The 15,602-nt window shown below is 46.7% G+C and overlaps 1 protein-coding gene across 1 annotated transcript in view; it reads right to left on the bottom strand.

Annotated features, from left to right (window-relative positions):
- WDR55 (WD repeat domain 55) overlaps positions 1-15,602 on the bottom strand; it is a 266,386-nt gene that overhangs the window by 86,224 nt on the left and 164,560 nt on the right. The window contains exons 5-6 of the mRNA XM_086931380.1: positions 8,581-8,668; positions 7,557-7,736 (exon numbers count right to left, since the gene is read on the bottom strand). Of these exons, the coding sequence (XP_086787506.1) occupies positions 7,557-7,736; positions 8,581-8,668 (268 nt within the window). The remainder of the gene's footprint in view (positions 1-7,556; positions 7,737-8,580; positions 8,669-15,602) is intronic.

The raw sequence follows: 15,602 nt of genomic DNA on the forward strand, positions 1-15,602 counted from the left end.
TTTTACTATTGAAAGGGCCCACAGAGTGCCAGGAGGAAGACCCAGACCCGGGACGCCCCCTCGCCCGATGATTGCCATAGTGCTTAATTTTCGAGATTGTGATGCCATCCTGCAGGCGGCAGGGGCGGGCCCCCACTGCGCTATGAGAACACAACGCTGTCTTTCTTCCCCGACTTCACCCAGGCTGTGCAGAAACTAAGGCAAAGTTTCCTCCCAGTGAAGAAGAAACTGAGGGATAAGGGACTGCGGTATGCGATGATGTACCCGGCTCGGTTGCGAGTGGAAATTGAGGGGAATACCAGGTTTTTTGATAATCCGGATGTGGCATCGGACTGGATTGATAGCAGGCCCTCGGCAGGGGCTGAGGAACACGAGCACGGTGAAGATGAGGAACGACTTGAACAGTAATGTCGTTGGACGGAGAACTGTTTGCTCTGTTGGAGAGTCTTGGATGTCGGGGAGACTCGACAGCTGTGTCTCTTTGGACCTGGTGGACCACACCAACCAACAGATGCATAAAGCATCCATTTTGCGATTCCTTATTAGCGAAAAATAAGGGATCGCTAATAAGGAATAGCAAAATGCTATGCAAGAAGAACTCGCTCAGAAAATAGCGAATTCTCAAAATTCCTTAATTGCGTCTCGCAAATTGCGAGTCGCAATTAAGGAATACCTCCGCATTCATTCCTATGGGCCTAGAGGCCCATAGGAATGAATGGGAAGACATTCTCAATTTGCGAATCGCAATTAGCGAATCGCACATTGAGAATGCGATTTCAAGGGTGCAGGGGTGTCCAAAGGACACCCTGTTGCAACCCTGAAATTGATCTGTGCACATGTGTTGCGCACACACATGCCCTTAGGGCATGTGTGTGCGCAACATGAAACTTTGAAAAATGCACAAAAGTGCATTTTTCAAAGTTTTTGCAAATTACCATGAAGTTGAACTTCATGGTAATTTGCCACTCCTATTAGCGAAATCGCTAATTTTGTAACTGATGCATTGCATTTAAGGAATCTCAATTTGAGATTCCTTAAATGCAAGTAATCGCAATTTAGTGAATTCCTAATTTGCAATTTTTGCATTTGGGATGATGCATCCCAAATGCAAAAATACTGGTCGCAAAGGGGCAGATTCTGAGAATCTGCCCCTTTGCGAGCAGATTTTACCTTGATGCATCTGGGCCCATGGCTGCGAAATAAGTCTGGGCACAAGACGTTGTTTTGGATCTGGGGGGGAGGGGCGGGGCTATGGCTACCTCCTCGTTACTATCTTTAGTTAATCATTCAGGGGGGAATTGGGCGACAAGCACACTGCGAGTTGGGGATGGTCGTTTGCCATATGCAGGAGGGCAGGGAGGGGGGGGGATTGAGGGGTGGGTGAAGAGATTCGATTTGGAGATTCTATTGCACATGGAAATGTTTGCATTGTTTTTTTTTTTCTTTAATCTTTTCCTTTTATGCATCGGGTGGCAATGTGGCAGTAAGACGGTACCCATACTGGTCGAATGTCATATGCTAGCCAGGGATCGGGGATAAAGGTGCTGAGCTGGAATGTGAATGGCCTGGGGGACAGGATCAAGAGAGGAATGGTTAACCAATTTCTGAGGAGGCATGCTCCGGATGTTGTTTTATTGCAAGAGACATCTCATTGGTAACCGCTACATGGCTCTTCATAAAGGGGGATATAAACTGGTGGGCCATGCCGGGTTTACCACGGGGTCCAGAGGAGTTGGAATTTTGATAAAGAACTCCTTTCCCTTGACGATACAGGCTACGTGGTCTGACCAAAAGGGCCGATATATTGGTGTTTCGGGTCAGTGGGGGCTGGGGAAGAGGACGGTCACATTTTTGTCCATATATGTCCCCCCTAGCCTTCAATCCGACACTTTCCGAGATCTGGGTGCTGTCTTTCTCACCTTGCATAGCTAGGCGAGACCTAAAAAAGGAGGATAAGGACTATTTGGACACAACCCCTAGAGGGTGGAAAATGCACACCATATAAATCCAGAAAAGATTCATGCTGCAAAAGTATTTCAGGCCATGATTATTTTCACTATAACCACTCATCCCCCTCCAACCTCCCTGACTAAATTCTTCCCCTTCTGGTCAGCTCCCACATCTACTCCTGCTTTCTACCTGCAGGATGGACAGCTAATGCCAGCTATCCTCAATGCACTATTTCAACATCTAGTGATATTCTTGCAGATTACACAGGATTTCATATCTCTACAATGGTCTATTTCTCCATCTAGTGACATACTTCTGTTTGGGTAAGCCACCTCCATGCCAAAGGCTCCACCTCATTCCCCGTATTTAGGACTCAGTAATTGTCACTGCTGCAAGCTATTTCTACATACAAGTGAACCTGCAATTGTAGAAAAGTGAGGGAAGTGATGCACAAGTTACTTCTTGTGTAACAATATATCTGTAAGAGACATTAGTTAGTGATAGATTCCTAACCTTAGAATATCTCCAGGCGTTAGACTGGATCCGGAAGTTTTGCTTAGCAGTACCCCTGCGCGTCAGTAGGTGGCGTCCTGCGGCTCCGCGTTCGTCACTAGCGTCGTCAGTGCCGACATGACGTCACGGAGAGTACTTTGGCGCCACCCATCCGCACTGACGTCAGTTCTGTACACGACTTTCCGTGCTAGGAACTTAGAGCCAATCAGGATGCTGACTATTGGTGCATAAAACTAGGGCCCTGAAAGGGATGACCTTAACCCTAGTAATCAGTCCGGAGAACGGGGAGGATGGGTGGGGCGGTAAGGAATCTATCACTAATTAATGTCTCTTACAGATATATTGTTACACAAGTAGTAACTTGTGCATCTGAAACAGACTTGTTAGTGATAGAATCCTTACCGTAGAATAGATACCCCAGCATTACCAACCCCGGAGGTGGGTCTGCGAACAGGATTACACCAGAAAGTCACAGAGCACAGAACGGCCAAAGAAGCTGTCTCTCCGGACTGGACTGTCAAGGCAGTAGTGCTTTGTAAACGTGTGCAGCGAGGCCCATGTAGCTTCCTGACAAATGTCCTGCAAGTGAATGCTGCGTCTCAAGGCAGTAGTGGCTGCGGTTGCGCTGGTCGACTGGGCACAGAGCCCCACAAGAGGCTCTTTCTTGGCCAATAAGTAGCATGCTTTAATGTACAGAAAAACCCACCGGGAAATAGTCCATTTGTGCACAGTCCGACCTTTTTTGGCACCCACGTAGCCAACAAAGAGCTGATCATCCACCCGGAACTGTTGAGTATGCTGCACATAGAAACCAAGCGCACGTTTTGGGTCCAGACGGTGGAGCCTCTCTTCCTCCCTGGAAGGATGCGGAAAGAAGGTGGGAAAAGTGATGGTCTGCCCGATGTGGAAGGGTGTGACAACCTTTGGCAAGAAAGAAGGACGGGTCCTTAAAACCACCTTGTCCGGAAGAACAGAAAGGAAAGGAGGTTTGGAAGAAAGAGCATGGAGCTCACTCACTCTTCTGGCAGAGGTGGTAGCTACCTGGAAAGCAGTCTTTAAGGTGAGAAGACGAAAGAGACAGTTATGAAGGGGCTCAAAGGGAGCGTACATCAGGTAAGTCATGTCAAGATTTAAGTCCGACTGAGGCATTATAAAAAGGCACGTGAGGGAGCGTGTGTGTAATGCCTTTGAGGAAACGGGTAACAACCGGGGACTTAAAAAGAGAAGGTTGATCAGGAAGCCTCAGAAAGGAGGAGATGGCAGAAAGATAACCTTTGATAGTGCCCAGAGCAGAGCCCTGCTGGACCAAAGACATAAGAAACAGAAGAACCTCAGAAAGAGGTACAGAAAGATGATCCACAGCCTTTGCTGTGCACCATGCCGCAAATTTGTTCCATCGGCAGGCGTGTACCGTTTTAGTGGAGGGACGCCTGGCTGCCAGAATGACATTACAGACCTATGGAGGAAGATCGAAAGCCGTCAACTGTCGCCACTCAATCTCCACGCATGGAGGTGGAGGCTGGACAGGTTCGGGTGGAGGACTGTCCCCTGCTGCTGCGACAAAAGATCCTCCCGAAGAGGTAGTCGGATCAGTGTATCGATGCTCATACTGAGTAGCTCGGGATATCATACTCTTCGAGCCCAGTCCGGAGCAACAAGAATGACTTGGGCCCGGTCACGCCTGATCTTTTTCAGCACTCTGGGCAGAAGTGGTATAGGCGGAAAAGCGTACAACAGACCGCAGCTCCACGCGAGATGAAAAGCGTCTCCGAGCGAGTGCCGCCTTGGAAATTCCAACGTGCAGAACTGATGACATTGCTCGTTCTCTTCAGTGGCGAATAGATCTAACCAAGGCTCTCCCCACTGCTGCAAGAGACCTTGCGCCACATCCAAGTTCAGACGCCATTCGTGATCCATCAAGCACAGGCGGCTGAGTTCGCCCGCCCTGGCGTTCAGAGAACCTACCAGGTGCTGAACCACCAGTCATGTCCAGAAGCGCAGAGCCTCCTGACATAGGGTCCAGGACGCCACCCCGCCCTGTTTGTTGCAATACCACATGGCCGTGGTGTTGTGAGTGATAACCTGCACTACACTTCCCCAAACAGAGGGAAGGAATGCCTGCAGTGCAAGTTGGATCGCCCGAAGCTCCAAAAAGTGGATATGGAGCCGGGACTCCGCCGGAGAACAGAGGCCTCTGATCTCCGCCTCTCCCAAGTGGCCTCCCCATCCCAGGAGATACGCGTCCGTCACTACAGTGTGCTCCGGTTGGGGAAGGGAGAGGGATCTGCCATTGACCCAATTATGATTTGTGAGCCACCACTACAAGTGTCGTGCAGTGCCCTCCGAGATCTGGACATGATTGGACAGGTTGCCCTGATGCTGCGCCCACTGGAACTCCGGTCCCACTGCAAAGCCCGCATATGCCACCTGGCATGTTGCACTAACAGGATGTAGGAGGCCATCAGGCCCAGGAGCTGGAGGGTCATCATGACTGAAACCCGGGATAGAGGCTGAAAGATCGGAATCATAGCCTGAATATCCAGGACTCGCTGCTCGGGAGGATAAACCCGAAACTGCGTCGAATCCAGAACTGCTCTGATGAAGGCGAGCTTCTGAAAGGGACTCAGGTGCGACTTCAGCATGTTGATGGAGAACCCCAGCAAATCCAGGAGGTCGGCCATAGTCTGAAGGTGGGTGACGAGTGCCCGGGGCGAGCCCGCCTTCAACAACCAGTCGACAAGGTAGGGGAAGACTGACACCCCTGACCTGCACAGATGAGCTGCGACCACCACCATCACTTTCGTGAACACCTGAGGGGCGCTGGTAAGGCCGAAGGGGATCACAGTAAACTGAAAATGCTCCTGGCCTACTGTGAACCGCAGGTAACGCCGGTGGGCCGGTAGGACGGGGATGTGACAATATGTGTGCTGCAAGTCCAACGCTACCATCCAGTCTCCAGGGTCGAGGGCAGCCAAGACCGGAGCCAGAGTCAGCATCTTGAACTTCTCATTCTGGAGCAAGCGATTGACGTCCCGAAGGTCCAAGATAGAACGCAGACCCCCTTTGTCCAGAAAGTAGTAGGAATAAAAACCACTCCCTACTTCTGGCCCAGGGACGCACTCAATGGCCCCCTTGGCCAGCAGGGCCGTGCCTTCGTGTCGGAGAAGAACCAAATGAACCCCCGACATGCAGCGACACCGAGGTAGCATGGCAGAAGGGGAGGACTGAAAGTGAAGGGAGTAACGTTGGCAGATTATCTGCAGCACCCACTTGTATGATGTAATTTCATGCCAGTGGGGTAAGTGGTGGCGGATCCTGCCACCCACCGGCGTAGGGAGCACCCCAAAACTCAGATTAGGAAGATTTGGAGGTGGAAGCAGCGGGGGTGGAGGTGGACAACCCGCACCCTGGTTACCCGTCCCGCCCTCACAGAAACCACGACCGCACTGAGGCTGGTTCTGCACAGGCCTGGAGGAGGGGTGGGCCTGGGTGCCTCAACCCTGGCCACGAAAGGCACTCTGCGACATTGAGGCCTGAATGACAAGGCTCTCAGGCGTAGGATGAGTGGTCACGGAAGCGGGATCACCGGGCGCCGGTCGGTGGCGTCTGGCGACGTTTTTATCCACTGGGGCCCCCATGGCTGGCCTCGACCAAGTGCCCAAGAGGACCTCTGTAAGGCGTCATTAAAGGGAAGCAACAGCTCTGACAAAGTAGATGCGGTCTCGAGCACCTCGGTGAGGAGGTTGGACTTAAGGGCCACTGTGGGGAGGTCAAGGTTGAGGGTCTCAGCAGCTCGACGGAGCACCATCGTGTTGGAGGCACCCTCCTCCATCGTATGCGGTGAGAGGCGAACCACGGGTCAGAGGACACATTGAGGTCGCCTGCATCCTCCAAGTCGTCCACTCAATCTTGTTCGGAGTCGCATTACCGAGCAGGGGGGTCCCGGGACCCTTCCAGTCGGCGTCCGTCTCTGGCGTAGAGGGGGCCGGTCGCGGCGACAGTGCTCGAGAGGGAACAAACGGCGTCGATGTGGATCCCAGGTTGGAAAAAAATTATCCGGGAACCGCCGCACTGGGATAACCGGCACCCGGTGCGGCGCCAGGGGTGGAGCCGAGGGTGGCGCCGGGGCCGGAGCCAGCAACGCCACACCTTGTGGCGCCGGGGCTGGGGCCAGCAGCGCAGGATCCTGTGGCGCCGGGCTGGAACCAGTGGCGTAGCCGACAGGCCAGCAGGATCTGGACACAGGACCGCGAGGCCCGAAGGCGCGCCGGCAGGAGCCCGAGGCCTGTAAAGGTGGTCCTTAGCAGCAAGGAACTCTTGCATCTATTCGGGAGTCGCCGACGGAACCAGGTATGGCGGGTAGGCCGCGGGACTCCCAGGCTCCAGAGGAGACACAGGGGCGAGGCGCCTGTCCCCCTCGTCCGCCTCCGAGGAGTGACGGGAGGATGTCGGAGAGCGAACACGCTTCTTCGACTTCTTTTCATGGCAACGCATACCGGTATCCGAAGGTGGAGGCTTGGAGTCCGAGGAGCGACGACTCCAGTCCCGCGAGCGGTCCCGGGAACGGCCCCTAGACCCAGAGCGGCGACGCGACGAATGCTGGACCTCCAGAAACTTCCGGCACCGCTCCCGCAAGGCCTTGGGGGCCATGGCACGACAGTCATGGCAGTCATGATCGGTCTCCAGGCAGTAGAGGCAAACATTGTGGGGGTCCGCCTCTGCCCTATTTCGGCGACAGACTCACAAGACTTAAAGCCAGGCATCCCTACCTGCACCAGGAGAAAAAGTGGGGAGACAAAAGTCTCAAAATAGCGGTCAAAAAGTGACCACGGTATGTGCTCAATCCGGATCTGCACTTACTGGTGCAGAAAAAGAAAGAACTGACGTCAGCTCACATGGGTGGCGCCTAAGTACTCTCTGTGACATCATCTCGGCGCTGACGAGGCCAGTGACGGACACTGAGCTGCAGGATGCCACCTACTGACGTGCAGGGGTACTGCTAAGAAAAACTTTCTGGATCCAGTCTGATGCCTGGGGATATTCTAAGGTAAGGAAGCTATCACTTCCGTGTCTCTTTAAGATCCTCGCCTCACCTGGTGGTCAGCAGCATCTTTTTATTCTGGTCAATCACCATGTCACTGATGTACTCTTCGTGTTGCTTCAATTCCATGAATGCTGCATCTCTACGGAGGTCCCACACCTTCAGCATCCCACTCTCATCACCGGTGGCGAAGATGTTCTCATCAATTAGCAGAAGACTGTAGATGGCAGAGCTGCAGGAAACAAAGATGTAGGGCAGAGGATGAGATATGAGGAAGAATGGCGAGTTTCAAAACGATGTGTAAGAGCAGAAATCACACAAAACAGAAGGTTCATTGATTGCTCTTAAAATGAAGCAAGGAAGAAGAGGGCAGTAGGTGATAGAAGAAGCAACGGCAAATGGCAAAACGGGGTTCAGAAGGCAGCAAAGAATTGGGAGCAGAGACAAATGGAAGCAAGAAAGGAAGAAGCAGATGGCAATATGAGCCACGTAACATATCATGAAAGCAGAGGAAAATAGCCAAATATTGTTTTTTACTTTTTAGAAAGTAGGTCTTTTCTGTTAAAATTATCAAGTATTAGGATTTCTGAATATTGAAAAATGTATCCAAGTAGCTCAACTTTGTCCAGCGTTGTTGTGGACACAGTCCCAATTCAAGTTTTGACTGGAAGTGAAAAAAGCTACAACTAATGCCACTTTAAAATAATTTTTTCAGATATGTTGTAGACATCGTGACTCTAACCCCCCTCTACTGCAGTCGTCCAATTGTTTAGCAGACGGTAAGTTGCAGTAGGTGCCTAAATCAGCCTGGGCTAAACCGCCTAGACAGGCACATGGTGCAAGAGCTAAGGTGGGTTTCAACACTTTTAATCTGTCTTTGCCATACATACATAAAATGCTCAACACTCATGACCACACCTTAAAATATCTTATCTCGCATTTCCACACCTCTTAATCGCAGCACTGTGAATACCAGCTGATTTGTGTGAAAGGCATATCTGAAATCCTCAGCTAGGAGCTCATGTACAGGCAAATTCAGAAAAACAAGTAATGAAGACCTGGAATGTAGGGCTTACTTGTGTGCTCTGGGGATGCGCTTGGTCAACCGACCTTCCTCCACATTCAGGATGTGAATGGACTTATCTTTTGACACAGTAAAGAGCTCTGTGGAAGAAAAGAAGAAACACAGCTTTTATAAACATACATATCTGCTGATCACCTGTAAATTAATTAGCAACTACCAAAAAGTTCATTGAAACAGCTAGACAGAGGATGTCACAAACGTTTTGGAACCACTCCTATGCAAAGGAAGAAAATGAACATTTTTCATAAATACATATGGCTAAAAAGCCAGAACTGTAGCAAACACCAATGACACAAACCTTAAATGACTGTGCGACATGTAGGTGCACAACATTTTCGCTTTGCTGCCTGAAGATTTCCATAACCAGGATTGAAGAACCGAATTTGCAAATGCAGAAATTCTGCCAGCACGATGGAATTTCCATAATTACAAATGGATTATTAGGAGCAAATCTGACAAAATTCCTGGGTGAATTCTCCTGTAAAAGTTGGTGATCGGTTACAAGCCTCCGCAGGCAATTATTCATCTGTCTTGAGGACTTTCCTGAAAAAGGGTAGAATTCATCACATTCAAGAAGCCGGTGCCGCCACCTGCAGTGAAGGGTGAGTTTGAACAATTTTGCCAGGACTGATCGCGGGTTAAAGTATGGCACCTTGCCTGGGTGTGAAGTCCGCAGTGGAGTCTTCACCGAAGGACCAACCTTTGATTCCTGAACATATTGGTCAGCTTGGAGATTCATAATGGGGGGTCTAGTGCACATAACTGTGTTTCAATAGGAACGTTCCTCCAGCAGCCTTGCATATCAAGCCAAGATATACACACACCTCTCCACTGAAGAAAAAGCAAAGGGGATGGACCATTGCATGGCCATAAAAATTGCTACTTACAAATGTCAAGAATGTCCAAACAAATGTGTCAAGATCTGGATGGATTTTTGGGGCAAAAATTAACCCAGTAGCTGATAATGTTAACGACATGGAAATAACATATATATGCAAATAATGCCATGCATTAATTTATGTTTTGAACCTACATCTACTTTGCTTTGATGCAGTGTGTAACTTATAGGACATGCAAGTAGATGTAATAACTGAAACAAAATCTTTCAAAATGTTTCATATGAAAAAAGATTTAAACCCCAGAGTGAGACAGGCTGACCCTGTTAAAACAATCTCAATCTTCTCAAGCAGTTTAATCAGCAGACAAAACAGAGATCTGTAAAAAATGAAGGCAAAGACGGATGAAAATTCGAGTAGCAACTTTAGATAAAAACAATTCAACACTCTTCCTAGTAAACATCATTAAAGAGGAAGTAGGCAACACAGCCTTCAATTCAGTAACTTTTCTAGAAGATATGATGGCTAACAGCTGTCTTTTGTGAAAAAAACGTGAAAAAACAAGAAATAGGGAACACAAATGAAGAACTGATCAAGAATGCTTGCAGTAACTTTCAATCCTAGTCCATTACTATAGCAGGCATTGGCAGTGTGTTTAGCCATGTTGTACACCTGTGTGGCTGCTGTTCAACATGGCTAACACTTGGTGGGGCGGAGTGGGAAGGATTGGAGTAGATTGGAATAGAGTAGGGTAAATTGGAGTGAGTTGAGAGGAGTGGGGTGGATTGGTGTAGATAGGAGTGAGGTGGCATAGATTTGCTCGGACTGGGGTAGATTGGATTGGAGTGAGTCAGACTGGATTGGAGTGGGGAGATTGGAGTGGGATAGACTGGAGTGGGGTGGAGCAGTACGGAGTAGGCTGGACTGGTGTAGATTGGAGTAGAGTGGAGTAAATTGGTGTCGAGTGGAGTGGGGTAGAGTGGGGTATATTGGATTGGAGTGGGGTAGCTTGAATTGGAGTGGGGTAGATTGAATTGAATTGGGGTAGACTGGAGTGGCGTGGGGTGGAGTTGTGTAGAGTAGGCTGGACTGGTGTACATTAGAGTGGAGTAGATTGGGGTAGATGAGGTGGAGTGGGGTCCATAGGGGTAATATGGAGTGGGATAACTTGGAGTGGACTGTTTTAGAGTGGACTGGCGTAGAGGAGGTAGATTTGGGTGGAAAGGCGTAGTTTTGGTGTAGTGAAGTGAGTTACTTTGGAATGAAGTATGGTAGATTGGATAGATTAGAGTTGGGTAGATCGGAGTAGTATAGAATGGGGTAGATTGGAGAACAGAGGGTTAGATAGAAGTGGGAAAAGATTGGAGTGGGGTAGAGTGGAGAAGGGTGGGGTAGGGTGGATTGGGGTACACTGGGGTGGAGTGAGGTAGGATAGAGTGGAGTGGGGTAGATTGGAGTGGGGTAGATTGTAGTGGAATAGATTCGAGTGGGATAGAGTGGAGTGAGGAAGATTAGGCTGGAGTGGAGAGGGGTGGATTGGGAAAGATCGGGGTGGGATAGATTGAAGTTATGTTATGTCATAGTGTTTAAAAGTGCATAGCTTCTCCAATAACGGGGCTTCCCAGCGCTGGACCTAGGGAGTAGTTGTACTGTATCCAAGGCCCTGTCAAAGGGAAGAAGAATGAAAGAATACTACTGGAAAAAGCCATATCTTCAGGGTTTACATGAAATGCAAGGGGTTCTCAGTGTTCCCGATGGAAAGGGGTAGCGAGTTCCAGAGAACAGGCCACTTGACACGAACAAAGAGGCGTCCCGCCCTTGCTCTCTTAACTCGAGGGACAAGGGCCAAATTTAGATCAGCTAAACATACGGAGTGGGAAGTTCGGTAAGACAATATAAGATTGGACAGGATGGGGCCTCCTGGGAGGGCATGATCATGTGTGCGAGTGGGGTAGATTAGAGTAGGGTAGAGTCTGGTAGCTTGGAGTGTAGTAGGGTAGACTGGAGTTGAGTGTGGTGGAGAGGGGTAGAGTGCATTGGAGTGGGGTAGATTGGAGTAGTTAGATTGGGTTGAGGAATATTGGAGTTATGTAGATTGGGTTAGATTGGGGTGAATAGGGATAGATTGGGGAGGAGTGGGTTAGACTGGTGCTGAGTAGTGGAGTGGGGTAGATTTGAGTGGGGTACATTGGAGGAGAGTGGTGTAAATTGGAATAGAGTGAAATGGGGTAGATTGGTGTACATTGGAGTGGAATGCGGTAGATTGAGTGGATTGGAGTGGGTTAGATTGGGGTAAATTCAAGTGGAGTGGAATATATTAGAGTGACCTGATGTAGACTGGAGTAGAGTGGATATTAGAGTGGAGATTGAAGTGGAGCAAAATATATTGCAGAGGGGTAGACATGGTCACCCCCACTTTAAGCCTGGTATATGATGCAATTTTGACAGAAGTGCACTGGGTTCCTGCTATCCAGGGCCCCAGTGTCAGATTTCTTTCCCTAAAACTGTACAAATGTTCCCCCAATTGGCAAAACCTTTAGCACCTCCTGTAAGTTCCTAGTAAATGGTACCCCTGGGGCCTGAGGCAGGGAGGCTAAAGAGGGTCCTTACGGGCTGCAGCAGGTATTGCGTTACCCTAAGTGACCACTTAGCCCACTCATACAAACTGTTGTTGCACGCAAAGTGACATGGAGCAGAGAAAAGTGAAGACACAACATGGCACACCTCCTATGTGCCATGCCTGCAGACACTGCTTGCAGTATGGCTAAGTCATATACAATGATATGAGCCCCTTTTTCGAGAATGTAAAAAATTGGTCCAGGTTTATAGATGATATTTTTTTTATATGGGAAGGACCAGAAGAAGAACTAAATAATTTCCTAGAGTGGTTGAACTGTGGTGACCAAAACCTCAGATTCACTTCTACCAAGAGTCAGAGTACAGTAGACTTTTTAGATATCCGTATTTATGACAATTGTGGCACCATCAATGTGGAATTATATGTAAAACCATCGGATAGGAATACCCTACTCCACCACAATAGCTACCACCCTAAATGTCAAAAGGATGGGATACCATTTAGCAAATTCTTACGTATCAGACGTAATTGCAGTGACAGGAAAAGTTTCAAAATACATGCTGAAAAACTTAAACAAAAATTAGCGTATCGAGGCTACCCGAAACGTCTAATAAAAGAAGCTTACAAAAGGGCAAAATATTAAAATCGCGAAAGCCTCTTTGAAAGTCATGTGAAGTCTAAGGAACCATATAATGGGATCATTATGGTATCTGATTTCAATGGCTTTAGCAATAAGGTCAAGAATCTGATAAATAAGAATTGGTCTATACTAAATAGAACAGGAGTTACACCAACGGCTAAGCCAATCTATGCATACAGGAGAAATAAGACCATAAGAAATCACCTTGTGCAGACATTCAGATAACCAAAAGCTGGAGCACAAAAGAATGTTTTGAATAATACTCCAATTAGAGGAAATTTACCGTGTGGGTCCTGCACACACTGTAAAAATATTCTAAAGACAGACAAACTAGAAGTAAATGGAATTGTCCACTGGATGAACGAGTATGTAAATTGCCGTACATCCAACGTAATCTATACAATCATCTGCCCCTGCCAAAAGTGTTAAATTGGAGAAACAGGACGTGAAATGCGTCTTCGTCTCACCGAACACAGGTCAGCTATAAAAAAAATCAAAAAAGGAATGCCCCTTTAGTAGAGCACTGGATCTCTGAAAAGCACGGCCTGGATGATATAAAATGGTTCATCCTGGAGAAAATTAAAATATCTGTCAGAGGAGGTGACCAAAATAAGAAACATAAACAGAGGGAACAATTCTATATGTCAACATTTAAATCTTACTATAAATAATATCTTGCTGAAATTACGATGCTAGTATGTAAATGTTGTAACTGAGGATTACCTAACCATTAATGTACTGTAGTATCTGATACACAATGTAAAACAAGTATATAAACATTGGAACAATTGTCTATACATAAGAGGTACAAATAATGATGAGACTGAAAAAAATAAGATACAAGCCTTATGAATGAAAATATATGTTTTTGTTGAACAGATAGGTTTGGTATCATTATGTTTTCCTTACGTTCTAAGGCTATACATGTGTATGTTCTGTGCCCAAAAATACTGTAATTTGACACAGAGCAGTTGACTGAAATTGCCAGGTACACCGTAATGTATGTTTATGTGTGCTCACAATTGTGGCAGCTTATGAATATAATAAAAATAGATATATAAATTCGATACTGTAGGTATTGAGATTGATATAAGAGAATAAACGACCAATTGTGATTAGTCAACTGCAGAAATAGAAGGCGGACAAATGAGTCCGGCACTATCCCATAGCCAGTGCAGTAAGATCTACACCACAGGGATTGAAGGGTTGTCCCGTTACGGATAAAGGGAGATGCCAATAACAATAATAGGACCAATTTCTAAAAAAAGCGGCACATTACCGTGCTCGGAAATAAGAAAAATATAAAATATTTTTCCCGAATTATTGAGAAATAATACAGTAGCGCAAATTCGTTTTTGCGGATGTCGATAATTTATAAATACCAACCAATTATCTAAATAATAGAAATAACGATAATCTTCCGTCTCTATAACGGCGTGGTTTATCTTCCCAAAAAAACGACTAAAATGGCGCGTCTGTAGACGCCGAGAAATGTAATACGGACATGACGTATGTAGAGAGTCGTCTTTTAAAAAACTACAATCATGGCGATAATATGCACACAGGTGATATTTATTTCATGCCGCCGGCTTTGCCAATTAAGAGCCTTAATGCAAGGGAGGCCCCTATATATAGCCCCACACATTATCACTACATTGCTAGCAAGGGGAGCAGGAAGGTAGTTGAAGAGAGCTGAGCACCAGCATACGGTAAGGAGCGCAAGTGTGGAAAAGGGGCAAGATACAGGCTTGATATACCCGTATGTAACTCTTAGTATAATTCCTAGTCTGTAAGGCAGCGATATGATGGGTTTGGAAGAGCTAGGCCATGGGTATAGAAGTCTAGTCTGTGAACTATAATTGCGGATTACCCTTAACACAGATTTTAGTATCCAGTACCTGAAATAAAATGCAATAAGCAACGCAGGTTTGGTTGCTTTAAGTGAATGTTGAAACTGGGGTGATTTAATCAATCCCATTGAACTGTAGTGCTTTTTTAAAGAAATTAATAGCCACACATGTTGAATATCACTCCGTTTACCATATAGTACAACTTAAGGGACATAAACGCCAAGATCTTAAATTCAAGTTAGCGGTGGTTTCTCTGCGGATTATGGACACTAATCTATAGAATATTTCACCATAAAGCGGTTGGTTGGAAGTTTTCAGTAAAATGTACCCTACATGAGGGACGTCAAAAATTGGGCTTTTTCTAGAAATCAAAATATTAGATTGAGACCCCCAACAAAAAAACGCCAAGAATTAAAACAACTCATGTTATCTCGAATTCATGTAGAGAGTATGTAATAAATACATTTTACTATTTAGGATATACAGAAAGAAGTGGGATTATCGCCGCAAAATTGATTCCAAGCAGGAAGCCTAAAAGCTGGACTAAGCGATATACCTCAAGTTTATAGGTATGTAACTACACTAACCAGGAGCCATGGATTATCAGCCTGGCTATAATGCATAATTCAGATTCTAAACAAAATGTTTGTCTAATCAATACAGACTACTGGTGCATCAAAAACGATCAGCTGTTCTGCGCAGATTGAAAGACGCAGTCACGATTAGTTTAACCCCACTAAAACGAGTCTTCCCGTTTTTAAGTAAGTTGTCTTATTAACCTATTTAGTGTTTGATCAGGGGAGGATAGCTGTGTTTATTCTAAAAGGCTACCCTCTTGAATTACAGAACACCTGAGAGCGTTCATTAAATTGGCTCCAGACCTAAATGAATTGTATTGGCCTAAAGTGAGAAGAAGGACCAATAGTCATCTAACTAAAGTAAGCCTGTTAGTTTGTGAGAATAATTAAATCCCTCTAAATATGACACTACCACTAAACAACTGGTTTTACCATAATTTTTCTTAGCAAGCATTAAATTAATTATGTATATTGATTTTGTAGAAAGAAGACTACACTGGTTTTTAATTCGTCTGTCCTGAAGAAGGTGTTA

The sequence above is a fragment of the Lissotriton vulgaris genome, chromosome 7 (assembly GCF_964263255.1).
Source record: "Lissotriton vulgaris chromosome 7, aLisVul1.2, whole genome shotgun sequence".
NCBI lineage: Eukaryota > Metazoa > Chordata > Amphibia > Caudata > Salamandridae > Lissotriton > Lissotriton vulgaris.